At 39.8% G+C, this 27478-nt stretch overlaps 2 protein-coding genes and 1 long non-coding RNA gene across 5 annotated transcripts in view; 1 reads left to right on the forward strand and 2 right to left on the reverse strand.

Annotated features, from left to right (window-relative positions):
• Positions 1-1064: 1064 nt before the first annotated feature.
• On the reverse strand, positions 1065-7049 carry LOC117072954. The gene is made up of 4 exons (XR_004433032.1): positions 6967-7049; positions 5946-6018; positions 4880-5048; positions 1065-1789 (listed from the first exon to the last, which is right to left on the reverse strand). It is a non-coding gene; the product is annotated as an uncharacterized LOC117072954 (long non-coding RNA).
• Positions 7050-17405: 10356 nt separating this feature from the next.
• On the reverse strand, positions 17406-21463 carry RPA3 (replication protein A3). The gene is made up of 4 exons (XM_033193452.1): positions 21109-21463; positions 19821-19895; positions 18321-18429; positions 17406-17768 (listed from the first exon to the last, which is right to left on the reverse strand). The coding sequence occupies exons 1-4, from the start codon at positions 21205-21207 to the stop codon at positions 17686-17688; spliced, it is 366 nt and encodes a 121-aa protein (XP_033049343.1). The 5' UTR covers positions 21208-21463; the 3' UTR covers positions 17406-17685.
• A 28-nt stretch (positions 21464-21491) lies between these two features.
• Positions 21492-27478, forward strand: part of UMAD1 (UBAP1-MVB12-associated (UMA) domain containing 1) — a 254823-nt gene continuing 248836 nt past the window's right edge. Inside the window, exons 1-2 of one of the 3 annotated variants that reach the window (XM_033193448.1) lie at positions 21494-21610; positions 22293-22493. The gene's annotated coding sequence lies outside the window, so the exon portion shown is untranslated. Of the gene's footprint in view, positions 21611-22292; positions 22494-27478 lie in introns of all 3 variants that reach the window. The other 2 variants (XM_033193447.1, XM_033193450.1) reach the window with 2 other exon arrangements.

The following is a 27478-nucleotide window of genomic DNA, read 5'->3' on the forward strand; positions in this document are numbered from 1 at the left end:
AAAAAATTGGGAAAAAAACACAGGCTTATCACAAGAAAAAAAAATTACAAAAAGTATAAAGTGGAAGTAAATTTCTTCTTAGCAGTTTGCCCCATTATCTTCCTGCTCTATGTGTCACCTCCCTAAACTCCAACTCTCACTTTCTAGGGAAAGCTGCTTTAAAGTCTGTACACACGTAAGGAAATGTTCTATACATAAACCACATCTGGCTGTGTTTCTCTGTGTTCATTTTTGCCTCTCTCTGTTTGCCTGGATAAGATCATACTGCATAAACTCTCCTCTAATGGCTTTTTTCCTATCTGAAATACGTATTTTGAAGAGTTTTCCTTATTAGCCTGTATATACCTAATTTTAAAAAAACTGAATGGTGTGTGATTAGATGTCTATACCTCCCATTGATAGAAATGTAGGGTATTTCCATTCGTTTTTACAAATGATACTGCAGTGAGCATCTTTGAGTATAAATCTGTCTGTGGGTACTTGTGAGTGAGTTTATCTCTTAGATAAATTAGGTGGAATTGTGAGCCAAAAGTTACATGTATTTTACATTTTGATAGATATTGACCAATAGCCCTCCAAAAGTTGAACTAATTATCTCCCTATAAACTACACAGTATAGGAAAATGCCTGTTTTTCCAACACCTTCAACATTTAGCATTATAAAATTTCTACTTATAGCCACGTAGTAGATGAAAATCTTGAAAATATTTTAATTTACATATAGTCAATTCTGAATGAGGTTAGGCATTGATTTTATATGACTATTCACTGTATTTATTTACAATGCACTGTTTATTCATTTCCATGCTCAATTTTAATGGTGTTTACTTTGAAGAAAAAAATAGCTATATGGAAAAGCCCTGAATTATATGTAATTCCCTCTTTATACACCTTGTCTGCTATAATTTGAAAGTTAGCTTTGGTCAATTTTTTCACTGTCACTGTTTCTTTCCTCCGTCTCCTCCCTCTCCTCCCTTCCTCCCTTCCTCCTTTCCTTTCTTCCTTCCTTCCTTGACAAAGCCTTGCTATATTGCCCAGGCTGGAGTGCAGTGGCTGTTCACAGGTGTGATCCTAGTGCACTACAGCTTTGAACTCCTGGGCTCCTGTCTCAGCCTCCTTAGCAGCTGGAAGTATAGGTGCATGCCACTGCACCCAGTGCCTTGTTTCTTTTATGATAGTCATTTCTCTTTTAACCAGATTCTCCACACCTTGACAGCAATTAGGGTGAGGGGGACTAATAGTATTGCCAAAGGACCACGATGGTCTTGTTTTAGAGAGAATTTTTGTCATAACATTGCTTAACATATTATGCTTTATAATTTTCTTGTCAGTGTGTGTCCTTGGTATTCATCTTGTTTCTCAGTCGTTTCTACTATAGAAATAATCATAATTTCAAGAATAACAAAATGTCTGATTCCCTGTTTTCAGGATACCTTCATATACTAACAGACCAAAGTGACTGGACTTGGCCAATTCAGTTACAATGAATCCTATTGAAAAATGAACCTGGTTTACCTGAGGGCTAACTATTCAGGAACAAATCTTTATCATGAGGACTTTTTAGTTTAATTTTCAAACAGGAAATTTATTCACAAGTGTATTAGGTTCTCCAGAGAAGCAAAACCAGTAGTATACACACACACACACACACACACCACACACACACACACGGGGATTTATCACAGGAATTGACTTCATGATTATGGAGGCTGAGAAGTCCCAGGAAGAGCCATCTGCAAGCTGAAGAACCAGGACAGCCAGTGGTGCAATTCAGTCTAATTCCGAAGTCCTGAGAACCAGAGGAGCCAATGAAGTATCTGTCAGCTGAAGGTATGAGAACGTGTGTGTGTGTGTGCGCGCGCACACGCGCGCGCTGGGGGGGTGCAAGTCCTGGAGTCCAAAAGCCCAAGAACCAAGAGCTTTGATGGCCAAAAACAGGAGAAGATGGATGTTCAGACTCAAGAATAGAAAAATTCATTCTTCGTCCACCTTTCCGTTTTACCTTGGCACTCAATAGGCTGGATGATGTCCACTCACATAGGTGAGGCTGGATCATCTTTACTCAGTCTACTGATTCAAATGTGAATCTATTCTGGAAACACCCTCACAGACACACCCAGAAATAATGTCTTAAACTATCTGGGCATCCATTAGCCTAGCCAGGTTGACACATAAAATTAACCATCACAACATGGCTCAAAAGTCAAGAAGTATAAAGAAAACAAAGTGAAGTATTTTTTCATTCCCATCCATTATCTTCCAGTTTCCCCACCCTATCCTCATGGAGTTTGTAGTATACTGAACAGGTAGACAACCAAGAAATTATTATAAGGTACATTCAGTCTTCTCATTACCAGTAATTTTTTATTAGGTTTCTAGGTTCTGCAAGAAGGGTGTTACAGAATGCTGAGCTGGGAAGCTTCAATCATCAGATTTTAATATTTGTCAGTGAAGGGTTTAAAAAGATGGAGAAAAACTGAGTTAAAGGAATGAACTGCCACAGACAAAAATAAAATGGTCCCTTGGCCTACTTCTTGGAATCTCTATTGCAATAATTGCTATGTGTGTGGCAACTTCCTGGAGGTTACTTATATAAAAATGTATCCTGAAGTAATTCAAATGTGTCATGCTAATGCTCTGTCCACTTCTTACTAAAATGTATGGGTTAAAATTAACAATAATACTTTTGTCTGGGTACTGAATCTAAGTAGAAATTACTCATTTCTAAGTTGTAATGTATATAAATGTAACATTGTTATAATACAATTATATGTATACAATGTAAAAATGTAATATATTGTGTATATGTACAAATGTACATTTGTTGTGCAATACTGTGCAATATAATTGTAATATTTTCAAGTCCTATATGAATAAAGCTGTTATTTGCATGACTGTGTCCTATGAATAGTTATGGAAATGAATAAATAAGCTTTTTAGAAACAGTTTCCAGAGCCATAAACACTTAAATATTTGTGCCTGAATTTTCTCATCAATTCTTTAGGTGTTTTCCCCTAAACAAAAGAATCTGTCTTTGTTTTTCATGAAATCATTTTTCTATTTTGGCATACATTTCTTTTTCATTTTAAAGTCTGCAATCTTTATTATATAACCTGCAGGCTATATGCATGAGGTAATCCACTCCCCCTCTCTGTTGGAGGGGGAATGTTTTCCTGTGTCACTCTGTAATTTGTTTTGCAACAATTATTGCTATTTGTAATCATATCTTGTAATCACAAGAGATATATAGCTGAATTTAGAATCTGTTGAGAACACAGAAGGCAGCAGCAGTGTTTCTAAATGTCACTGACTTAATTATTTTAACTCATAAAATTTTTAAAGGTTCAAATGCATCAACCCAAATCATCCATTTCTGAAATGTATTTTAGATAAATCCCTTGAAGTGTTCTTTTGTTGCAAATGGGTGTCATTATGCATTAGTTTCTTTCTCCAAATCCCTGCAATCCCCTAATCTAATTTCCAATAAGACCATCTATCAGACAACTTATCTCTAGTTCCTGTGTTTTAAAGTTACAGAAGCTAAATGTTGTGTTCCAGATTGTTTAGGGAGTCATACCTAGAAGCATTTGGTGCCTTATACTTCTTTCTGTTCTTTCGATTAAGAAAACATAAATGTGTACATAACTGGTGTATTTTCCAATTATTTTAGGTGAACTTTACAAATGCATTTTGGCCCTTTTGCGGGGACCTTTTTCCTTTTAAAAAGTACCAACCATTCAACTTTGAATAACAGACAATGGAGCATTATTTTTTTTGAAAAATAAATTAGGTAGAGTTTTAGCGTTTGTATATACTAATCATTTACTTTCCCTGTACTGCTTAAAATGTATTCTTAAATTTGTATGTTGGGCAAGGCGTGGTGGCTCACACCTGTAGTCCCAGCACTTTGGGAGGCCGAGGCAGGTGGATCACAATGTCAGGAGTTTGAGACCAGCCTGGCCAATATGGTGAAACCCCATCTCTACTAAAAATACAAAATCAAAATATTAGCCAAGTGTGGTGGCACATGCCTGTAGTCCCAGCTACTCGGGAGGCTGAGGCAGGAGAATCGCTTGAACCCAGGAGGTGGAGGTTGCAGTGAGTTGAGATCGCACCACTGCACTCCAGCCTGGGTGACAGAGTGAGACTCCATCTCAAATATATATATATATGTGTGTGTGTGTGTGTGTGTGTATACATATACATGTATATACATATATATATACACATATATAAATAGGTTATGAGATAGATAAAGGAGGAAAAGTAACATAGGACATATTTTATTCCTATTGAAATGTTATTTTTATTTTCCTTAAAAAGGGATAAAGTGGGATATTAGTGCCAATTTGGGCAGATGAGTGGTCCGGTGTCAAATAACACAGTAATAAATTGATGGCCCCCTCATACCTCCAATGGTAACTAAAGTTTACATTTGGTAAAGAAGATAGAAGCCTTTGCAGCTGCCTTAAATTATTCTATGGAAACAAGTGGTGCATGTGTGTGTGTGTGTGTGTGTGTGTTGTGTGTGTGTGTGTGTATAATATATATATATATATATATTTTTTTTTTTTTTTGAGAAAAAGTCTCACTCTGTCACCCAGGCTGGAGTGCAGTGGTGCGATCTCGGCTCACAACAACCTCCACCTCCTGGGTTCAAGCGATTCTCCTGCCTCAGCCTCCTGAGTAGCTGGGATTATAGGCGTGTGCCACCATGTCCAGCTAATTTTTGTATTTTTTGGTAGAGACGAGGTTTCACCATGTTAGCCAGGCTCGTCTCAAACTCCTGATCTCAGGTGATCCACCTGCTGTGGCCTCCCAAAGTGCTGGGATTACAGGCTTCAGCCACCGTGCGCAGCCATAAATATGTATGTCTTACCTTGAGTTGTTTTCGTGACTTACTCACACGGTGGAGAGGGAAAGAAATTGCTCAGTAGGTCAATTCCTTTAGGTCACTGAGTCCCAACAGAAATAGTCCACAAATTCCCCTGGTTTAGAGGCAATGATTTCTAATTCCTAGCTCCCCACTTGGTCCACAGTATGCTCATCTGGAAAACATTTAGTCATTTCTGAGGAGATTCTAAAATGAGGCAACCCCTGGTCAACTGTCTGCCTTTCATAAAAGGTCAATCAAATACATGACCAACAAAGACATACATTTCTGAGCCATATGGAAAAAATAATTGACTTAATGGGACCCTGATCACTTAAAAGAATAGATGCGTCTCTTAAAAAGAAAAGTGTATTCTCTCATCGGTTCCAATATTTTCATAATATTTAAAGCTCTCAAATGCTAAATAAAATATTAAAACATTTGAGTGAAATGTGGCACTGTTTCTGATTTTCTATAAGGTTATGATAAATTTACTTGACACAATTTAACTTTAAATGATCATGTGTTAAGCAGAATTAAATTAATGAAAATAAATGTTACCATCTAAATAATAAATATTTCCTAATTGAGTAGCTAAGGTAAAAATATGCTAAATTATCTAGTTTTTAATTAGTAATTATCCAACAGAAGATTTCTCCCTGCTAATTATCTTTCAAGATTCAGGTGAGGCCGGGCGCGGTGGCTCAAGCCTGTAATCCCAGCACTTTGGGAGGCCGAGATGGGCGGATCACGAGGTCAGGAGATCGAGACCATCCTGGCTAGCACGGTGAAACCCCGTCTCTACTAAAAAATACAAAAAACTAGCCGGGCGAGGTGGCGGGCGCCTGTAGTCCCAGCTGCTTGGGAGGCTGAGGCAGGAGAATGGCGTGAACCCGGGAGGCGGAGCTTGCAGTGAGCCGAGATCCGGCCACTGCACTCCAGCCTGGGCGACAGAGCGAGACTCCGTCTCAAAAAAAAAAAAAAAAAAAAAAAAAAAGATTCAGGTGAAAAGATACTAAGATCTTTTAACAAAACCATTCATTTAAGCCCATTATTAAATAAACTATATTACCTTAACATTTTATGGTATGAGATTCTCACAGCCAAAATCATTGGCTTGTTTTCCTGGGTAATATTTCAAACCCCTGTGAAAAATGAATAGTTGCTTAGAAAAGAGGGCTAATTAAGTCATAGTGTCATTTATGGCATTGCCCAAAACTGTCACTCTGCTCATATATTTTCCTTTCTTTCAACTTACAGCCCTCACTATTTTTTGGTAACTGGAAGTTTTCTGAATTTTGCATCTTGAATACCTCACTGTTGTTCTTTATCTGCCCACCAAAGAAACAATCATGTTGAAACTGCATTTTTTTAATATGCAAAAGCCACATTTGTCTAAAACTTACATTCTGTAATATGTAAAGAAACAATAGTATGCAAACTACAGTTTTATCCTTGCAATCAATATGAATGTATTACACTATAAATTGTTCATGGCCTACACTTCTGGCCTTAATTAGCCATCTCAAAACGTCATGCTGTAGGTCAAATGGGGTCATAAAAAACATAAGTGGCTTACCTCAAACCAACATCACTATTAGAAAGTAACTTAAAACACATGCTTTATTGGTATTCTCGATTTAACATCATCTTCTTAGGGAAGATAACCTGTGGTTCCAGAATTATTAATTTTTTTAGCAACCTATCAATCAAATTCTATGCAAATTAAATAAGAAACCAAATTGGAGTTTCACGAAATAGAACCTACAGAATTTGCTTATTGTTAATGCTGGTGGATTTCTTTGAAACCTTAGACTAGTTAAATACTAAATAGCTAGTAAGAGTGGAGACATTGCTAGAGATTATACTAGACAGCTGTTGACTGAGATTTCATAGGGCAGTTTTAGACCTTGTTTATTTGTATCTCCAGTAGTTAGCCCAGGAGTTTTACTCCAAGTGCTTATTAAATAATATAATGCATATTAAATTAATACCTTAAAAAGACAACCTCACTCTAGAAAAACAAAAGACAACCTCAAAATTCTATAAATTTAGTAATAATACTAGTTGATCACTCAGAGCAAGTAACTCACCTTATGAAGAGGGGCTTTCAGAGTTGTGTTCAATTTTGTCACTTTCAGATGAAAATAAAAGTGAACGCTGGAAGAACATCTGTAAAATTACAACCAAAGACAACGATATTGTAGTTCATCATTCATTCCCTACATTAGATTGTGCTTGATATTTCTTCAAAAATTCAATGTTAGTAAAAAGTTTGATTGTCCTAGTGAATTTAAGGATATTAAAACTCTATAACCTATTGTTCCTTTCCTTTCTTAGCTTCCCAGGAAGATCTGTGGCTAAAGTCAATGCCTGATTATATTTTCTATATTAGGTTGGGTGTTTTTGTAGTTACCATTTCCTTTTTCCAATGTTTCCCTTTTTATAGTTTAATCCTTTTTAGAAATGTGTGCTGTATATTATGAATTAGTGGCAGCTTTTTATTCTTAATCCTCATTTTTCAATTGTTTTTGAGCTTTCAGAACACATTGTTCACTACTTATTTATTTATTTATTTATTTATTTTCAGACAGAGTTTTGCTCTTTTGCCCAGGCTGGACTGCAGTGGCACAATCTCGGCTCACTGCAGCCTCCATCTCCTGAGTTCAATCAATTCTCGTGCCTCAGCCTCCCAAGTACCTGGGATTATAGTTGTGCACCACTATGCCCAGCTAATTTTTGTATTTTTAGTAGAGGCAGGGTTTTTCCATGTTGCCCAGGCTGATCTTGAACTCCTGGTCTCAAGTGATCCAACTGCCTCGGCCTTTCAAAGTGCTGGCATTATTGGCGTGGTTGAAACTCTCTCTTCCTTGCCTTTCACTATATTCTTTCGGTCAACAAATATTTATTGAATACTTAATAGTTGTCAGGCAATGTTGTGATTCCTCTCCCAACTCAACGATCCTGTTCCTCATCCCATTCACTCTCACTTCTGCCCCATAAATGGTGCAGGTCCACCAAGGTTCTGTCATTTATTTTATGATGTTCTCAATTCTGCACTCTGTGCCTTGATTTAGGAACACAATCCCTTACTTGAAACTTTTGAAGCCACATATGCTTCAAAATTCTGAATTTTGGGATTTTAGCAAAGTCATAGGTTGTAACAACCATATAATTTGTAACACTTTACACAGAGAGGGGCACACTCTTTAATCAAATCTATTAATATTTCTGCAATGAAATATATGAATGTTTACACAAAGCGAGATAGGGACTATGACTACTATAGTAGTATATGTAGACTGTATAACCCTCACTGCATTTTTTTCTTTTTTTTTTTCTTTTTGAGACAGCATCTCACTCTGTCACCCAGGCTGGAGTACAGTGGCACAATCTCGGCTCACTGCAACCTCCATCTCCCAGGTTCAAGCAATTCTCCTGCCTCAGCCTCCTGAGTAGCTGGGACTACAGGCATCCACCGCCATGCCCGGCTAATTTTTGTATTTTTGGTAGAGATGGGGTTTCACTATACTGGCCAGGCTGGTCTCGAACTCCTGACCTTAGGTAATTCGCCCGCCTCGGCCTCACTACAATTTTTTTTTTTTTTTTTTTGAGACGGAGTCTCGCTCTGTCGCCCAGGCTGGAGTGCAGTGGCCGGATCTCAGCTCACTGCAAGCTCCGCCTCCCGGGTTTACGCCATTCTCCTGCCTCAGCCACCCGAGTAGCTGGGACTACAGGCGCGGCCACCTCGCCCGGCTAGTTTTTTTGTATTTTTTCGTAGAGACGGGGTTTCACCGTGTTAGCCAGGATGGTCTTGATCTCCTGACCTCGTGATCCGCCCGTCTCAGCCTCCCAAAGTGCTGGGATTACAGGCTTAAGCCATCGCGCCTGGCCCTCACTACAATTTTTACCAGGTGTTGCAGCTAAATGAGTTTTGTCTTAGAAAATGCTTTTCAAACCATTTTTGATTTTGAGATTGCAGATAAGGCATGATTTACCTCTTACCTTTTCTACTTTTCTAACTTTTTCTAGTTTAAATATTTTAAGCAAATTTTGTCTTGAATCTGTCTGGTCCTACATTTCCAAATACCTTCTGGACATCTTTACTAAAGGACCTATCAAATACTTTAATTTGTACCAAAGCAAATGTATTGCCTTCTAACCCACTGATCTCTTTCTTGGTTGTTACTCTCTTTAACGCTTAGCATCATCACTGAATCCTATGAAATCCAACATAATATTTCTTGAACTCCTTGCCTCCTATCATTGTCACAGTTCTGACAATGGGTGCAGGCCTTCATTACCTCTCCTTTCAGTTTTGTGACTTCCTAAACTAGGCTGGATAGGCTAATTTATTCATGCACTAGGTTAGACATTGGCAAATACCAATAAGGCAGGCTTAACTTCAGGTTCCCCACTTATAAGGACCTCTTCTTAGTGGGGAAGGCTAATTAAAGGATTAAATAAATTAGAGAACATTGGTACAATGGGCTATTTTGGAACCATTAAAGACAATGAGATGACTCTATATGTCAATTGCCAAGACATATTAAGAAAAAATGCATGTTGCAGAATAGTATATTGAGGTCCTATGAACAGATAGTTTGTCTATATAGAGAAAGTCCTGGAAAGCTATACACAAAAACATGCATATTAAATTAATACTTTTAAAAGACAACTTCACTTTAGAAAAAAGACAACCTCAAAATTCTATAAATTTAGTAATAATACTAGTTGATCACTCAGAGTATTTAACTCACCTTATGAAGAGATGCTTTCAGAGTTGTGTTTAATTTTGTCACTTCTTTTTTTTTTTTTTTTTTTCATTTTAACCAAGTAGCCTGTTCTTTAATTTTTTTTTGCAACTGAGTCTCTATAATACCGGAATTTATCCGTGTGCAACAATAAGTGTTGCCAACTGCAAAGACTCCTCTCTCTTTGACTAGTAGAAATCTAGAGCAATTCTGTTAATATCTAGTATAACTTTTTTTTTATTATTATATTTTAAGTTCTAGGGTACATGTGGATAACGTGCAGGTTTGTTACATATGTATACTTGTGCCATGTTGGTGTGCTGCACCCATCAACTCGTCAGCACCCATCAATTCGTCATTTATATCAGGTATAACTCCCAATGCAATCCCTCCCCCCTCCCCCCTCCCCCCTCCCCATGATAGGCCTCGTTTGTGATGTTCCCCTTCCCGAGTCCAAGTGATCTCATTGTTCAGTTCCCACCTATGAGTGAGAACATGCGGTGTTTGGTTTTCTGTTCTTGTGATAGTTTGCTAAGAATGATGGTTTCCAGCTGCATCCATGTCCCTACAAAGGACGCAAACTCATCCTTTTTGATGGCTGCATAGTATTCCATGGTGTATATGTGCCACATTTTCTTAATCCAGTCTGTCGCAGATGGACATTTGGGTTGATTCCAAGTCTTTGCTATTGTGAATAGTGCCGCAATAAACATACGTGTGCATGTGTCTTTATAGCAGCATGATTTATAATCCTTTGGGTATATACCCAGTAGTGGGATGGCTGGGTCATATGGTACATCTAGTTCTAGATCCTTGAGGAATCGCCATACTGTTTTCCATAATGGTTGAACTAGTTTACAATCCCACCAACAGTGTAAAAGTGTTCCTAATTCTCCACATCCTCTCCAGCACCTGTTGTTTCCTGACTTTTGAATGATTGCCATTCTAACTGGTGTGAGATGGTATCTCATTGTGGTTTTGATTTGCATCTCTCTGATGGCCAGTGATGATGAGCATTTTTTCATGTGTCTGTTGGCTGTATGAATGTCTTCTTTTGAGAAATGTCTCTTCATATCCTTTGCCCACTTTTTGATGGGGTTGTTTTTTTCTTGTAAATTTGTTTGAGTTCTTTGTAGATTCTGGATATTAGCCCTTTGTCAGATGAGTAGATTACAAAAATTTTCTCCCATTCTGTAGGTTGCCTGTTCACTCTGATGGTAGTTTCTTTTGCTGTGCAGAAGCTCTTTAGTTTAATGAGATCCCATTTGTCAATTCTGGCTTTTGCTGCTGTTGCTTTTGGTGTTTTAGACATGAAGTCCTTGCCCATGCCTATGTCCTGAATGGTACTACCTAGGTTTTCTTCTAGGGTTTTTATGGTATTAGGTCTAACATTTAAGTCTCTAATCCATCTTGAATTAATTTCGTATAAGGAGTAAGGAAAGGATCCAGTTTCAGCTTTCTACTTATGGCTAGCCAATTTTCCCAGCACCATTTATTAAATAGGGAATCCTTTCCCCATTTCTTGTTTCTCTCAGGTTTGTCAAAGATCAGATGGCTGTAGATGTAGATGTAGAGCTTCTGCACAGCAAAAGATGCAATCTACTCATCTGACAAAGGGCTAATGTTTACTCATCTGACAAAGGGCTAACATCCAGAATCTACAAAGAACTCAAACAAATATACAAGAAAAAAACAAACAACCCCATCAAAAAGTGGGCAAAGGATATGAACAGACATTTCTCAAAAGAAGACATTCATACAGCCAACAGACACATGAAAAAATGCTCATCATCACTCACCATCAGAGAAATGCAAATCAAAACCACAATGAGATACCATCTCACACCAGTTAGAACAGCAATCATTAAAAAGTCAGGAAACAACAGGTGTTGGAGAGGATGTGGAGAAATAGGAACACTTTTACACTGTTGGTGGGATTGTAAACTAGTTCAACCATTATGGAAAACAGTATGGCGATTCCTCAAGGATCTAGAACTAGATGTACCATATGACCCAGCCATCCCACTACTGGGTATATACCCAAAGGATTATAAATCATGCTGCTATAAAGACACATGCACACGTATGTTTATTGCGGCACTATTCACAATAGCAAAGACTTGGAATCAACCCAAATGTCCATCTGCGACAGACTGGATTAAGAAAATGTGGCACATATACACCATGGAATACTATGCAGCCATCAAAAAGGATGAGTTTGCGTCCTTTGTAGGGACATGGATGCAGCTGGAAACCATCATTCTTAGCAAACTATCACAAGAACAGAAAACCAAACACCGCATGTTCTCACTCATAGGTGGGAACTGAACAATGAGATCACTTGGACTCGGGAAGGGGAACATCACAAACCGAGGCCTATCATGGGGAGGGGGGAGGGGGGAGGGGGGAGGGATTGCATTGGGAGTTATACCTGATATAAATGACGAATTGATGGGTGCTGACGAGTTGATGGGTGCAGCACACCAACATGGCACAAGTATACATATGTAACAAACCTGCACGTTATGCACATGTACCCTAAACTTAAAGTATAATTAAAAAAAAAAAGAAAAAAAAAAAGAAAAAAGAAAAAGAAAAGAAAACCCATTTTCTGGGAAGAAATTCTAGCCAGCTGTAGAAATGTGCATAAGTAATGAGGAGCCAAATGTTAATTGCCAAGACAATGGGGAAAATGTCTCCAGGGCATATCAGAGATCTTGGTGGCAGCCCCTCCCATCACAGGCCTGGAGGCCTAAGAGGAAAAAAAAATGGCTTCCTGTGCAGGACCAGATTTCCGCTGCGTGTGCGGCCTCGGAACTTGGTGCCTTGCATCCCAGACTTTCCAGCTCCAGACCTGGCTATAAAGGGCCAAGGTATAGCTTGGGCTGTTGCTTCCAAGGGTGCAAGCCCCATGCCTTGGCAGCTTCCACATGGTGTTGGGTCTGCAGTGCACAGAATTCAAGAGTTGAGGTTTGGGAACTTCCACCTAGATTTCACAGGATGTATGGAAATACCTGGATGTCCATGCAGAAGTCTGCTGCAGGGGCAGAGTCCTCATGGAGAACCTCTGCTAGGGTGTTGCATTAGGGAAATGTGGGATTGGAGCCCCCACAACAGTATCTACTGGGGCACTGCCTAATGGAGCTGTGAGATGAGGGCTACCATCCTCCAGAACCCAGAATGGTAGCTCTGCTGACAGCTTGCACCCTGTGCCTGGAAAAGCCAAAGACACTCAGTGCCAGCCCATGAAGGAGCTGCCCAAGGCCATGAGAGCCCACCCCTTGCATCAGCGTGCTCGTGATGTGAGACATTACGTCAAAGGAGATTATTTTGGAGGTTTAATATTTAATGACTGCCCCACTGGATTTTGGACTTGCATGGGACCTGTAGCCCCTTTGTTTTGGTCAATTTCTCTCATTTGGAATGGGAGCATTTATCCAATGCCTGTACCACCACTGTATTTAGAAAGCAACTAACTTGCTTTTGATTGTACAGGCTCATAGGTGGAAAGGACTTGCACTTGCCTTATCTCAGATAAGACTTTGGACTGTGGACTTTTGAGTTAATGCTGAAATGAGTTAAGGCATGGGGGGGCTATTGAGAGGGAAGGCATGATTGGTTTTGAAATGTGAAAAGACATGAGATTTGAGAGGGGCTGGGGCAGAATGATATGGCTTGCTCTGTATCCCCAACCAAATCTCATCTTGAATTGTAGTACCCGTTATCCCCATTTGTCAAGGGAGAGACCAGGTGGAGATAACTAACTACATCATAGAGCGGTTCTCCCATTCTGTTCTCATGATAGTGAGTGAGTTCACAATGAGATCTGCTGGCTTTTTTTTTTTTTTTTTTTTTAAACGGATTCTTGCTCTGTCAGTAAGTGGGATCTCAGCTTACTGTAACCTCTGCCTCCTGGGTTCAAGCAATTCTCCTGCCTCAGCCTCTGGAGTAGCTGGGACTACAGGCATGCACCACCATGCCCAGGTTTTTGTATTTTTTTGTAGAGATGGGGCTTTGCCATGTTGGGCAGGCTATTCTCGAATGTCTGACCATAAATGATCCACCCACCTCGGCCTCCCAAAGTGCTGGGATTACAGGTGTGAGCCTCTGTGCTCAGCTGATCTGATGGTTTTATAAGGCAGTTTTCCCTGCTCTCTCCTCTCTCTCTCTCTCTCTCTGCTTTGTGAAGGTGCCTGCTTCCCCTTCCACCATGATTGTAAGTTTCCTGAGGCCTCCCCAGTCACGTGGAATTGTGAGTCAATTAAGCCTCCTTTGTTTATAAATTACCCATTCTCGGGGAGTATCTTTATAGCAGTGTGAACATGGACTAATGCAGACTCCTTTGGCATTCAAGACAACATTGTTATTGAGACTGGCTGATGTCTCTCCACATTTTCAACTAGTCTCTGAATGGGAATACGTTTGAGAAATGAACCATTAGACAATTTCATTATTGTGTGAACCTCACACAGCATACTTTCGCAAACTTAGATGATACATCCTATTGCTCCTAGGCTACAAACCTATACAGCATCTTGTTGTACTGAAGACTTTGTGCAGTTTTAATAGAATGGTCAGTATTTGTATATCTAACTGTAGAAAAAATACAGTAAAAATATGGTATAGCCCAGGCACAGTGACTCAGGCCTGTAATCCTAGCATTTTGGGAGGCCGAGGTGGGCAGATCACTTGAGGTCAAGGGTTTGATACCAGCTTGGCCAACATGATGAAACCCCATCTCTACTAAAAATACAAAAATTAGCCAGGCTCAATGGTGGACAACTGTAATCCCAGCTACTCAGGAGGCTGAGGCAAGAGAATCTCTTGAACCTGGGGGGCAGAGGTTGCAATGAGCCAAGATCATGCCACTGTACTCCAGTCTGGGTGACAGAGCAAGGCTTCATCTCAAAAAACAAAAAACAAATTACAGTACAGAAGATTAAAAAATGAGTTCTAGACCAGACTGGGTAACATAATGAGATCCCATCTCTACCAAAAAACACAAAAATTCACTGGATGTAATGGTGTGTACCTGTAGTCCTAGCTTCTTAGGAGGCTGAGGTGGGAGGCGCACTCCTGCCTGAGTAACAGAGCAAGGCCCTGTATTTAAAAGAAAAAAAAAAAAGATACACCTATATAGAGCACTGACCATAAATTGTGCTTGCAGACTGAAAGCTGCTTCCAGGTGTGAGTGAGTGGTGAGTAATGTGAGGACCTAGGACATTACTGGACCCTACTGTAGACTTTACATACTTAGGTCACACTAAATTTATAAAAATATATTTTTCTTTCTTCAATAATAAATTAACCCTCGCTTATTGTAGCTTTTTTACTTTATGCACTTTTAATTTTTTTTTAACTTTTCTTTTTTGGATGGGGTCTTGCTGTGTCATGCAGGCTGAAGTACACAGCAGCATGACTATTGCTCACTGCAGCTTCGAACTCCTGCGTTCGAGCTATCCTGCCACTTTAGCCTCCCAAGTAGCTTGGGCTATAGGCATGCACCACTACACACAGAACATAGAAAAGGTATGGTAGGCCAGGTGCGGTGGCTCATGCCTGTAATCGTGGCTATTTGGGAGGCCAAGGCAGGCAGATCACGAGGTCAAGAGATCGAGACCATCCTGGCCAACCAACATGGTGAAACCCTGTCTCTACTAAAAATACAAAAATTAGTTGGGCATAGTGACACATGTCTGTAGTCCCAGCTACTCGGGAGACTGAGGCAGGAGAATCACTTGAACCCGGGAGGCAGAGGTTGCAGTGAGCTGAGATCGTGCCACTGCACTCCAGCCCAGGTGACAGAGCAATGCTCCATCTCAAAAAAATAAGCAAATAAATAAAAAAGGTAAATTTTCTAAAAACATTTTCACTCTTTTTGAATAACACTTAGCTTAAAACACACTGTACAGCTGAACAAAAATATTTTTCTTTGTATTCTTATGAACTTTTTTCTATTTTCAAAATTAAATTTTCTTTTTACATTTTAACTATTTTGTTGAAAACTAAAACACAAGCACACATACTAGCCTAGGCCTACACAGGGTCACGATCATCAATATCACTGTCTTCTACCTCCATATCTTGTCCCAGTGGAAGTTCTTCAAGGGCCATAACATGCAAGGAACTGTCATCTCCTACAATAAGGCCTTCTTTGGGAAGACCTCCTGAAGGAATCTCCTGAGGCTGTTTACAGTTACCTTTTTTCCTGTAAGTAGGGGTATAGTTTAAAATAATGAGAAATAGTAAACACATAGCCAATAACATGGTATTTTATCAAGTACTATGTACCATACATAATTCTATGTGTAATACTTTTATGTGCAGCCTACCGTGCTGCTTGTTCACACCAGCATCACCACAAACATGTGAGTAATGCATTGTGCTAAGACGTTATCATGCCTTTGTCTTTAGGCGACAGGAATTTTTCAGTTCCATTATGATCTTATGGGACCACCATCATATATGCAGTCTGTCATTGACCAAAGTCATTATACAGCGTATAATTGTACAGCTATCTTCATTTCACGTAATAGAACGCTTTACCGTAAGTGGTTATGGCAATGTCCTCAAGTAATGAGCAGAGTATTTTTGGATGACAGAAGTTGAAATTTAAGATTATACTAATTAAAACTAAATATTTTTGGTATATAGTAATCTATATGGATTTAGAATTATTTTATTTCCTTATTCAAGACAATGGGTCAAGCCATAAAACCTAACTGGCCACACAGGTCATCAGTTATTCTATACTACCTTATTCCAAACCTGCCACATCTTCCCTGCTCACCTCCAACATGGTGCTAGAGAGAAATTCCATACTAAAGATAATGACAGTTGAAAAGAAGAAAAAAAGAATAAAAAAGTCAAATGATTCCATCAACTCTTTCAATGACCATATATTCCTTGTTTGGAATTTAGTAAATGTTTTAAAACCCAGGAAGGCTGGGCATGTAATCCCAACACTTTGGGAGGCTAAGGCCGTAGGATTGCTTGAGGCTAGGCGTTTGAGTCCAGCCTGGGAAACACAGTGAGACCTCATCTCTAGACAGAAATTTAGGAAAACCTAGCTGTGTGTGGTAGTGCCCACCTGTAGTCTGAGCTACTCGGGAGGCTGAGCCCAGAAGTTCAAGGCTGCAGTGAGCCATGATTGTACCACTGTATTGCAGCCTGGGCAACAGAGTGAGATCCTGTCTCTACAAAAACAAAACCAAACCAAGCCAGAAAAAGAGATACTTCACAAATTACAGAAGATGTAAGATTCTGTTTGCCTTTTCTTGAGATGGAGTTTCGCTCTTGTTGCCCAGGCTGGAGTACAATGGCACGATCTCGGCTCACTGCAATCTCTGCCTCCTGGGTTCAAGCGATTCTCCTGTCTCAGTCTCCTGAGTAGCTGAGATTACAGGTGCCTGCCGCCACGCCCAGCTAATTTTTGTATTTTTAATAGAGACGGGGTTTCATTATATTGGTGAGGCTGGTCTCGAAATCCTGACCTTAGGTGATCCATCTGCCTTGGCTTTGCAAAGTATTGGGATTACAGGAGTAAGCTACTGCACCCAGTCTCTCTTTGCCTTTTTAATGTCATCTAATTCATCTTATAAGTAGAGTATCAAGGAAATAATTATCATGGTATAGTTTGGGAAAAGGTGAGTAAATCCCTAACACTGCTGACCCAAGGTTTTATTTGGTAGGTCTAAATCTTGACCTTACAGCTATGAAATTTCAAGTTTATGCTTGAATACATGACTAAAACAATGAAAATGAAAAGACCAATAGTATGTACCATTTTAGTTTTTATTAATAAAATAGAAACCTAAACTCAGACAACTGCTTTATTCTTGCATCTAATCTGACCATATATTGGAGCAGCAATTCTTTATAAAAGGACTTAGGTGAGAACTGTCAATACATCAGTTCCATCAAAACCTCTAGGTTGGAATATCTTAAAAAGAGTAAATTAAATATGAGAAAGCACAGAATCTCTCCCTCAAACAAGAGGGGCTTCCTTTAATAGTCTTTAATATAGCTCATTTGCAATTGCATGAAAATCCATCACGATCAATCATTTTGCACAATCCCTAAAGGATAAAACTGAGGGAACTCATGGATAATTTTCACAGCTTCATTGTAAAGTCCAAGATCTGAAAGAAACATTTAAGCAAACATTTAATTTACAGTGGAAAGTTGTAACATCAATTATTATCTAAGATATTTTTACCTATTTCCTTTTTCTCACCCTTTTGGAAGTGAATTTCTAGAAATGGAGATATGGATTATGGATTCTTGTATTTAACTGGGATGCCAAAAAAAAAAAAAAAAGACATGGGAGTACCATCCATTTTGACGTTCATTATACAGGCAGTTTCTGCCTGGTAGTGTTTGGGTGTTATGCATTATTCAGTTCCTTCAATTCATATATTACAACAAAAAAACTAATACTATTTTTGTTATATTAAAAATATTATCTTTCAACAAATATTAATTAATCTTTACTGAGTTTCTTACATATATAAGCACTACTTAGAAGCAGGTCAAAACAAAATGTACCCCCATTTTCCTTTAGGATCACAAAATTCTATAGAAATTGAAAATATAGCAGTACTAAATCTCTAGACCAATATATATCAAATTAAAAATAAAAAGTTTTCCTGCTAATTACATAAAACCAGTCAATACTAGAATGCTTTATTTACCAAAAGGATGGTTGTCTTCTTTAAATTGGACATAAGATGTACACAAGATGGTGGCCTTGGCGGTTACTTTTCCAACCACTTCCATAATTCCAGAGATTTCTTCATCAAGCTAAGACACAGAACAAGACATCAATTTGGTGTTATCACATTTTCAGTTGACAATTAATTTGGAAAACTGTTACATAGGTTACTAATCTTTCACTTCAAGTAACAAAGTAATTTTAAAAATTACCAATGCAAAAGTTAAAATGTAACTTGTTAACAAATGTTTGAGTACTTAACTGTCAGCATGTTAACATTCCTGTTACATTTAGTAGTAGCTTCAAGTCCAAAGCTACAATTCAAGTTAAAGCCGAAATCACTATTGAAAATGTCCAGCATTTCTATAAGCAGTAATTTCCTATGAGAGGAATCTTCTATCATCTGTATTTCACAATGTGTTCTGTATACATTAACCAAATAGCATATGGATTTGTCTTGACAAAATGCCAAAACAAGTTTTAAGTATGTTAAACATAAAATGCAAAAATAAATAAGTAAAAACTGAAATATATGAACAAAAATAGAAAATAAAATAAAATTTAAAACTCTTGAGGGGCTGGTCGAGGCAGGAGGATTGCCTGAGACCAAGAGTTCAAGACCAGCCTGAGCAACATAGGAAGACTCCATCTCTACAAAAAACAAAACAAAACAAAAATTAGCCAGGCATGGTTGAGCATGCCTGTAGTCCCAGCTACTGGGGAGGCTAAGATGGGAGCAACTTGATCTCGGGAGGCTAAGGCTGCAGTGAGCTACAATGGTGGCACTGCATTCCACCTGGGGCAACAGAGTGAGACCCTGTCTCAAAACAAAAAACAAAAAGAAAACAAAAAATCTCTTGAGGAAGAAAAGAGCAATTTAAATTTTTCTTTTTTTTTTTTTTTTTTTTTTTGAGACGGAGTCTCGCTCTGTCGCCCAGGCTGGAGTGCAGTGGCCGGATCTCAGCTCACTGCAAGCTCCGCCTCCGGGTTTACGCCATTCTCCCGCCTCAGCCTCCCCAGTAGCTGGGACTACAGGCGCCCGCCACCTCGCCCGGCTAGTTTTTTGTATTTTTTTTTTTAGTAGAGACGGGGTTTCACCATGTTAGCCAGGATGGTCTCGATCTCCTGACCTCGTGATCCGCCCGTCTCGGCCTCCCAAAGTGCTGGGATTACAGGCTTGAGCCACCGCGCCCGGCCTAAATTTTTCTTATGTGATTTTATGGTCTTTCATAAGGAATGAGAATTGTTATCCAGTATTTATGGGATATGTTAAAAAATCATGAAACCCAAAAAATCATTGGTTAAAAATGTAAAAGGAAATATAATGAGAGAATAGTACAAGAATTTAATTTTAGAGCCAGGGATGTTTTACCAGCTCATTCTTTTTAAATTCATTCCAAAAAATTAGAAACATCGGCAACAAACCAATCCAGATGAATTAACTATAATATATATGAGACTTATTAATATTTAAACATACGGGTTCCATCAACTCGATGGTTCCATTTTTTCCTTCTCCATCTGAAAGAATAAACATTTTTCCAGTGGGATGAATCTAAAAACGAAACATAAGATTAAAATCTCACTGAAACAACAAAAAAGTTTGACAAAAGATGAGTACATTGATCCTTAGTTGAGCACAAATCAACTGTTTTTTGAACAATTTATTCGTTCTATTCATTCAGTTTATTCAACTTATTAGTTCAAATTATAATCTAATGTTACCAAATCTCTTCATGGAACACAGTTAATTTTGAATCTCAGATAAACAAGGATTTTTTTTTTTTTTGTAGTGTGTAAGTAGGTTCTGTATTTGCTAAATATGGCAACCCTATTCTAATAACAGATCAAAGGAAGCCCACCCTATCGAAAAGTGAAAGCTGCTGGCACTCATGATTTAGCACATATCCCATGGAGGGTATGTTTTAAAAATCAGGCATGATGAAGTAAAAGGAGAACTGGTTGCTAGAATATCTGTGTCCTACTCCTGGGAAGCAGCTGTAAAGAGCGCTGTCAGATCGCGTTTGAATGCTACCTTTGCCACTTGCTGAGTTTCTGAGCATTTTAGTCAACCACCTACCACTCATACTCAGTTTCCCTACTTGGGAAGTCAGACCAACACTCATTTAAGGAAAAGGATGTGTGGATGAAATGAGCTACTAAATAAGTCTTTATATAACAGTTTTCTTTTCCTCAGCTTTTCAGGTCACTGATTCCAAGACTTTGGGGCTGTTTCTCGCCTGCAGAATGAGGGAACTTCACTGTAATAGTGGGGTTAGATAACTCGCTACTACGGGACCCAAAGCGGACAGTCAAGGCATGTTTTACAGAGAAGCGATTACGAGGAAACGAGGTTTGCAAAAAGAAGTAATTTCAGAAAAGAAGGAAACCAGCGGATTAGTTTTGTCGGCGTCCATCACGTCTGAGTAAACTAAGAAATCTGAAGATAGATATGGGAGTTGTGTTTCTAATTTCCTTTATGTAAGCACGGCCAGAACGGAGGCGACGGGCACTGGAATTTAGAACGCAGAGCATCTGAAAACGCCTTGTTTCCTTGTCACAAAAGAGGCGCCAAAATGGGGCTACAACAGCTAAAGAATTTCCAAAAAGTCTCCTTTTGCAAAATACAGGATTCGGGAGCACAGTGATCTGAGGCTTTCCGTCCTTTTTCATTTCCCGTTATCCACTCAGAATCCGCCACCCAGGCGGTCACGGGGTCCCTCCCTCCAGCTACGGACAGGGGAGCCCATGACTGCGAACCCGCATACCTTTTCCAGCCTCCCTACGAAGCAGACAGGCTTGTCGATGAACTGAGCTAGCATGCCGGCGTTGATGCGCGACCTCGGTAACTCCATCGTGTCCACCATGATTATGGTCCAAGATTGCAGCTGGCGGGAAACCCACGGACTACTGAAACTCTGCGCCCCGCGGGTGTCTATGGGGCAGATTTCCCGGCACCAATCAGCGAAGACTAGCGCTCCAGCTTCGCCAATTAAATGCGCGGAAACCTAAATCGCAATCGCGCTGTCTCTGAAAGGGGTGGAGAAGGGGCGGGATGCGTCCGGAAGTGGAGATTGGCTGCTTAGTGACGCAGGGCGTCCTGGAAGTTGCCTGATACAGGGCGAGAGGCAGTGGAGGCGGGGCTTGGGTAGGGGCGGAACCTGAGGCTACTCTTCTGCGATCACAGGATTCTCGGCGGTGACTTGACCCCGGAAGTGGGGTGTGGAGCTGCGGTACCGGTGCGGCGGGGGACTGCGGCGCGAGCCTCAGGTACCTCTTCTCGCGGGAGGCGCCGCAGCCTTACTATTACCCCATTCTTCCCGCGGACAGAGTCAAAAGAGCTAGGCGGGATTTCGGTACCAGCTGCTGCCGCGGTGCTGTGGGTGCTGCGTACCAGCTGTTACTGTTGCCCCGCCTTCCCTCTTCCCGGTTCTGCGTGGGAGGCGCGGGAGTTTTGCTGAATGATATGTGGTGTGGCTTCGGGGTTGTGATACCCGCCCCCTTGGAGATGGGGAGAGGGGTCATCAGTGCTCTTGATCACTTTCTTCAGGCTTTTGCCACTTGTTGGCTGAGGGTCGATTTACTCCCTTCGCTGCGTCACTCTACTTTTTCCAGTTTCTCCACCTGTAAGAAGAGAGAGTGACTCGATTACTTCTAAGACGTTTTTTAGCCTAACCTGGCCACACTGCGGAGGTGCCGGTTCTCTCACCCCGCTACCTCCTCCGTCTTGGCAGCCAATAGAAGCACTTAAGGATGGGTAACGGAGAAGGACTACTGGCCACTACCAGAGGAGACAAGCTTAAATCGTTGTTAGACCCCGAGTTAGTGTTCCCCGAGCTAAGGTTCCCCCTTGTGAGGCGTATTTTCCCCATCGGCAAAACGAAGGATTAGGCGGAATGATTTGCAAGGTCCCAGTTGACTCTAACTTTTGGCCCTATGTTTGACTCAACAGTTTAAACCCCCTCAGCAGTCTTTCTGTCGTTGTCCTCCACACTGCGAGACTCTGGAGGGCGATCTGGAGGTCTGGAAGATAACCGATTCCTGGGCGATTGGGGGTAGTCTCCAGTCTGTCCCTGGCTCATCTTGTGACCCGAAGCCGGTGGCCTTGCCAGGAATATTCTAGAATGAATGCGCATAAAAATACCTTCAAACGGTACTGTGGAAATTGGACAGAAGTTTTAATTGGGTATTATAACTTTGTGGAAACTGAGTGTGAATTTGCCCAAAGTTACAGAATTGTCATCGTTCAAATTCCCTTAAGCAAAAAAGATCCAATTTGAGACTTGACGTGGCAATTTAAGATTGGAATCTCATGTACGATAATTAAATGATAGTCTCCCTTAGTGTTTACTTAGCACTTAATAGGTTTGTCTTAGTTTTACTAACAGTAGTTTAAAGGATTTCATTAAACAGATGTAGAATGTGTGTCAGTGGTGTATAAAAAAGTTGTGGTTGTATTGGTACAAGTCAGTAAAGTCCATTTTGTATTAAAGCTTTAAGTCTTTTGTACTTTAGCATTGTTTTGCAAAGCAAGTTGATGTGCATTATATAGGGGAGAGTACACACATGAATGTCTTTAATAGCATTTTTTTTTTTAGGCAAGATCTTGCTCTGTCACCCAGACTGGAGTGCAGTGGCATGCTCATAGCTCACTGTAGCCTTTAACTCCTAGGCTTAAGCGATCCTCTCACCTCAGCCTGCAAGTAGCTGGGACTATAAGCACATACTACCACACCCAGCTTATATATATATATATATATTTTGTACAGATGGGGCCTCGCCATGTTGACCAAGCTTATCTCAAACTCCTGGGCTCAAGCGATCCCTCCCTCCCCTCTCTCTCTGCCGAAGTACTGGGATTACAGGTGTGAGCCTTGGTACGCACCCTGTAATAGCGATTTTTTTTTTTAAAGAGCAGTCCTGAGAGTACCAGATGTTAATGTCATTGTTTACTTGCAGTGAAAACGACCACTTTTAAGCAAAGGCTTTCTATTAAAACAGGGAGATGAGCAAGAAGATAATTTAAAAGTTTTTTTTGCATATTTTTGAGTCACTTAAAATATTACGAAATATATGATGTACAGAGAAAAGTATAGCTAGCCGATTTGCATAGTTTTGAGAGAAATGAAATGAATCCATAGGGCCTGTCATTCAGCTGAAGAAATGGAACTTTACCAGTTACCAGTAAATTTTACCAGTTTGCACTTCCCCAGTTAAGCCCTTCTTGCTACAGCCTTAAGTAAACACTATCTTGAAATTTGTGTTAAGCTTCCTAAGCCTTTCTACATAATTTTATTACACATGCAAGCATTTCTAAATGGTATGTTGTTTAATGTTGCCAATCTTTGACTTTTATATAAATAGAAACATATATATCTTCTGACTTGTTTCTTTTGTTTGTTTTTGAGATTCACCTATATTGACGAATGTATGTAGAGCATATTTTTATTTTGTTACAGGTAGGCATGAGCGGGGCAGTAGTGGGCTTTGCCCCAACCCACTAGAAATGTCGGGTGATGGTTTGGCAGTTATCGAATTTGCTTCTCTAAAAATGACAATTCGGCAGCGCCAGGGAGAGGCCATTTCCTGATGGTCCACACCTGTTATCAAAATGTTAATTGAATATAGACCCGAGGGAGAAACAGCTTCCTGGGCATGCGTATTAAGAGACAAAGATGCTAAAGTATGAAAGTATGATCTTCCAGGTACACTCCACCGGAAAAAAGGAAGAAAGCCTCAGATGGGCGTGCGTGTAACTTCCTAAAAACACTTCCCAAGGCTAAGGAGGGCTCTGTGCCTGCGGGCAGCCTATCCTAAGGGAAGAACCATGGGAAAGACACAAAGTTATAAAACTCCTAGCATCGGGCCCGGCGCAGTGGCTCACACATGTAATCCCAGAACTTTGGGAGGCCGAGGCGGGTGGATCACCTCAGATCAGAAGTTCAAGACCAACCTGGTCAACATGGTGAAACCCTGTCTCTTCTAAATACACAAAAAATTAGCCGGGCGTGGTGGCGGGCACCTGTAGTCCCAGCTACTCGGGAGGCTGAGGCAGGAGAATGGCGTGAACCCGGGAGGTGGAACTTGCAGTGAGCTGAGATCACGCCACTGCACTCCAGTCTGGGCTGCAGAGCGAGACTCCGTCTCAAAGAAAAAAAAAAAAAAAAAAGTCAGGATCAACTGTTAAGTGGGATACTTGACCTTCTGTCTTTAACCTTCACATTCCTGCTTATGTTTCTAACAAGCACACCTTTTTTTCTTTCCTGTTTTAATGCCTTTTTAAGTAAACTTCCATTCCTGCTCTGGAACTTGCCAAGGTCTCTTTTTCTGCTTTATGCCCCTCAGTCAAATTTTTCTTCTGAGGAGGCAAGGACTGAAGTTGCTACTGACCCGTAAGGATAGGCCACCAGTAAGTTGGGGTAACTTGGATCTCTGCCACTAGAATTAAAAAAATGATTTCCCCAAATGGTGGTACCAGTTTACCATCTTACCTGGACTATAAGAGAGTTACAGTTATTGTATATTCTTGGCAACCGTTGAAGTTTTTTCCCCCAATTTGATGGATATGAAATGTTTTTTTGTCATGACCCTAATTTGCATTCCCTGATTACTGATAAGGTTGAACATCTTTTCAGATTTTTATTGGCTATTTATGTTTGTCTTTTATTCCTTGATTTTTCTTTTTCTTACTGACTTTTAACGGCTTTGTATGAGTGGGATATTGAAATGGTACAAGTGTTGTCCGTTTTTGACCTGTCTTTCCATTTCCTTCCTTCATTCTGTCCTTTTTTTTTTTTTAAGTAGAAAGACCTCTTTTAATACAGTTAAACCTTGTCCCCCTTAAGTTTAATGTAGGAGAAAAGTCCATTAAAATCTCACTTACGAATTCTTTCATACATACTCTTAAAGGTATTCTATTTTTCCTAAAATTTTTAGAGTTTTGCCTTTCATATTTAATAGTCCGTCATCTAGAATTCACTTTTCATGTATTTTGTCAGATAGGTTTTCAATCTCTTTGTTTTGTTTTAATTTCAGTTGTCCTAATGTGATTTGACTGTATCACCTTTTTGCCACTGACCTTCACTTGTCACCTTAAGTTTACAGATATGTGTGGAGTCAATTCTGTTCTATGGATCTATTTTTCTGTCCCTGAACCACAATCTATTTTCTTTAATAGTGTAGCCTTATCATAACTTTTGATGTCTGGGGCTGTGTTCCCAGGAATGTCTTGGTTATTTTTATCTCTTTGCTGTTCCATATAGAATGTAGCTTACGAATTTCCATGAAAAACTGTGTTGGAATTTGGATCAAAACTGCATTGAATCCTTGGAAGTATTTCAGGAACAGTAACAGCTGAATGTCAACTTTACTATTCTTGAGCCATTTTGGTCCCTTAAAATCTTTCCAAAAAGTCTCATACTTTTCTACATAAAAATTTTGACTTTTAGCTTAGATTTATTCCTAGAAACCTTTTTTGTGTTGCTGTTATGAATGGTATCATATTTTAAATTAAAGATTTTAACTGATTGTTTTAGTATATAGAAATGCCGTTTTAAGAATTTTCTATCAGTTTTTTTGGAATTTTCTATTCATATTTGGATAATTATAGTTTTGTTTCTTAAGCATTCTTACATATTTTATGTATTTTTCTTACCTTTTGCCTGGGATAGAGCCTTCAGTACCATTTTGAATTCTATTCAAAATTGAATTGAATTCTATTCAAAAAGTGTTTAAGTCAAGATGGAGTCTGGCTGCATAAACAAAAGTATCTTTAATGCACAAATGCTTATTCTTATATGTGAAAGAAGTCCACAGCTGTGCAACTTAGTACTTATGTGGTATTGCCACTAGGACTCAGGGCCCCAGGTTCTTTCTGTCTTTCTGTACTTCTATGTTCAATATCTAGTTCCATATTTATGGTTACCTCATAGGCCAGGTAAGTGATGGAGATTCAGCTATTAAGTAAATCCACATTTCATGTGGCAGAGAAGTGGACAGGCAAGAGTATACCTCCATGAGATTCAGCTTGCTTTAAGGAGCATTTCACGAAGTCCTTCCCAACTTGAATTTCTGTTTATTAGGTTAAGGAATTTTCCTTCTATTCCTAGTTTGATAAGCGTTTTAATTGAATGGTTATGGAATTTGATCAAATGCATTTTTTTTGCCTTGAGATGATTGAAATGAGTATATATATTTCAGTGTTTGAACCAAGCTCACATTCCTGGAAGTTTGATTATGATATATTGTCTTTTATTATATATTCCTGAATTTGATTTGCTGTTGTGTTTGTTTAGGATTTTTTAAAATCCATGTTCATGAGTGAGATTGGTCTGTAATTTTCCTTTTTTGTATATTCCTTGTCAAAATTTGACATTATGGTTATGAGACAGGAGAATTCCCTGGACCCCTTTGTGGGACTTGCAACCAGAGTGTGACTTGTTTGCTGCCATGAACTCAAATATCTTATGGGAGGGGGAGTATGCAGGTGAGCAGGTGCAGGAGCAGGAGCTGGGGTGAGTGATTTTGGCCTCCGGCCCCACAGCAGTGTCTAGGGACCTTACAGTGCTCTTTTAGGCCTGCCGTCTGGGAATGACTTAAGTGTTAAATAGCTCAGTGGAGTCAGTGTGACAGCCTTTTTGGGTTTCTGCACCCAGTGCATCCTGAATTCTTGTCTAGCGTCCAGGAGGAATCAGGTCACATGGACTTGAAAGATGGTGAATGTGGACATTTTATTGAGTGATGGAGGTGGCTCTCAGTGGGATGGTGATATGGTTTGGCTGTGTCCTCACTCAAATCTCATCTTGAATTGTAGCTCCCATAATTCCCATGTGTTGTGGGAGGGACTCGATGAGAGAGAACTGAATCATGGGGACAGTTTCCCCCATACTGTTCTTACGGTAGTGCATAAGTCTTATGAGATCTAATGGTTTTATAAGGGGAAACCCCTTTCACTTGATTTTTTTTTTTTATTCTCTCTTGTCTAAGATGTACCTTTTGCTTTCTGCCATGATTGTGAGGCCTCCCCAGCCACGTGGAACTGTGAGTCCATTAAACCCCTTTTTCTTTGTAAATTACCCTGTCTTGGGTATGTCTTTACCAGCAGTATGAAAATGAACTAACATAGATGGGGAGCTGGAG

This window comes from Trachypithecus francoisi, unplaced genomic scaffold (assembly GCF_009764315.1).
Source record: "Trachypithecus francoisi isolate TF-2019V2 unplaced genomic scaffold, Tfra_2.0 Lachesis_group4, whole genome shotgun sequence".
Taxonomy (NCBI): Eukaryota; Metazoa; Chordata; class Mammalia; order Primates; family Cercopithecidae; genus Trachypithecus; species Trachypithecus francoisi.

Excerpts from the sequence above, each read along its gene's own strand:
- RPA3 (XM_033193452.1), bottom strand. The coding sequence starts at position 21,207 with ATGGTGGACACGATGGAGTTACCGAGGTCGCGCATCAACGCCGGCATG. Across the intron at positions 19,896-21,108 it reads TCGTAGGGAGGCTGGAAAAG|ATTCATCCCACTGGAAAAAT; the intron begins GTATGCGGGTTC and ends TTTCGTTTTTAG. Across the intron at positions 18,430-19,820 it reads CCATCGAGTTGATGGAACCC|CTTGATGAAGAAATCTCTGG; the intron begins GTATGTTTAAAT and ends TCTGTGTCTTAG.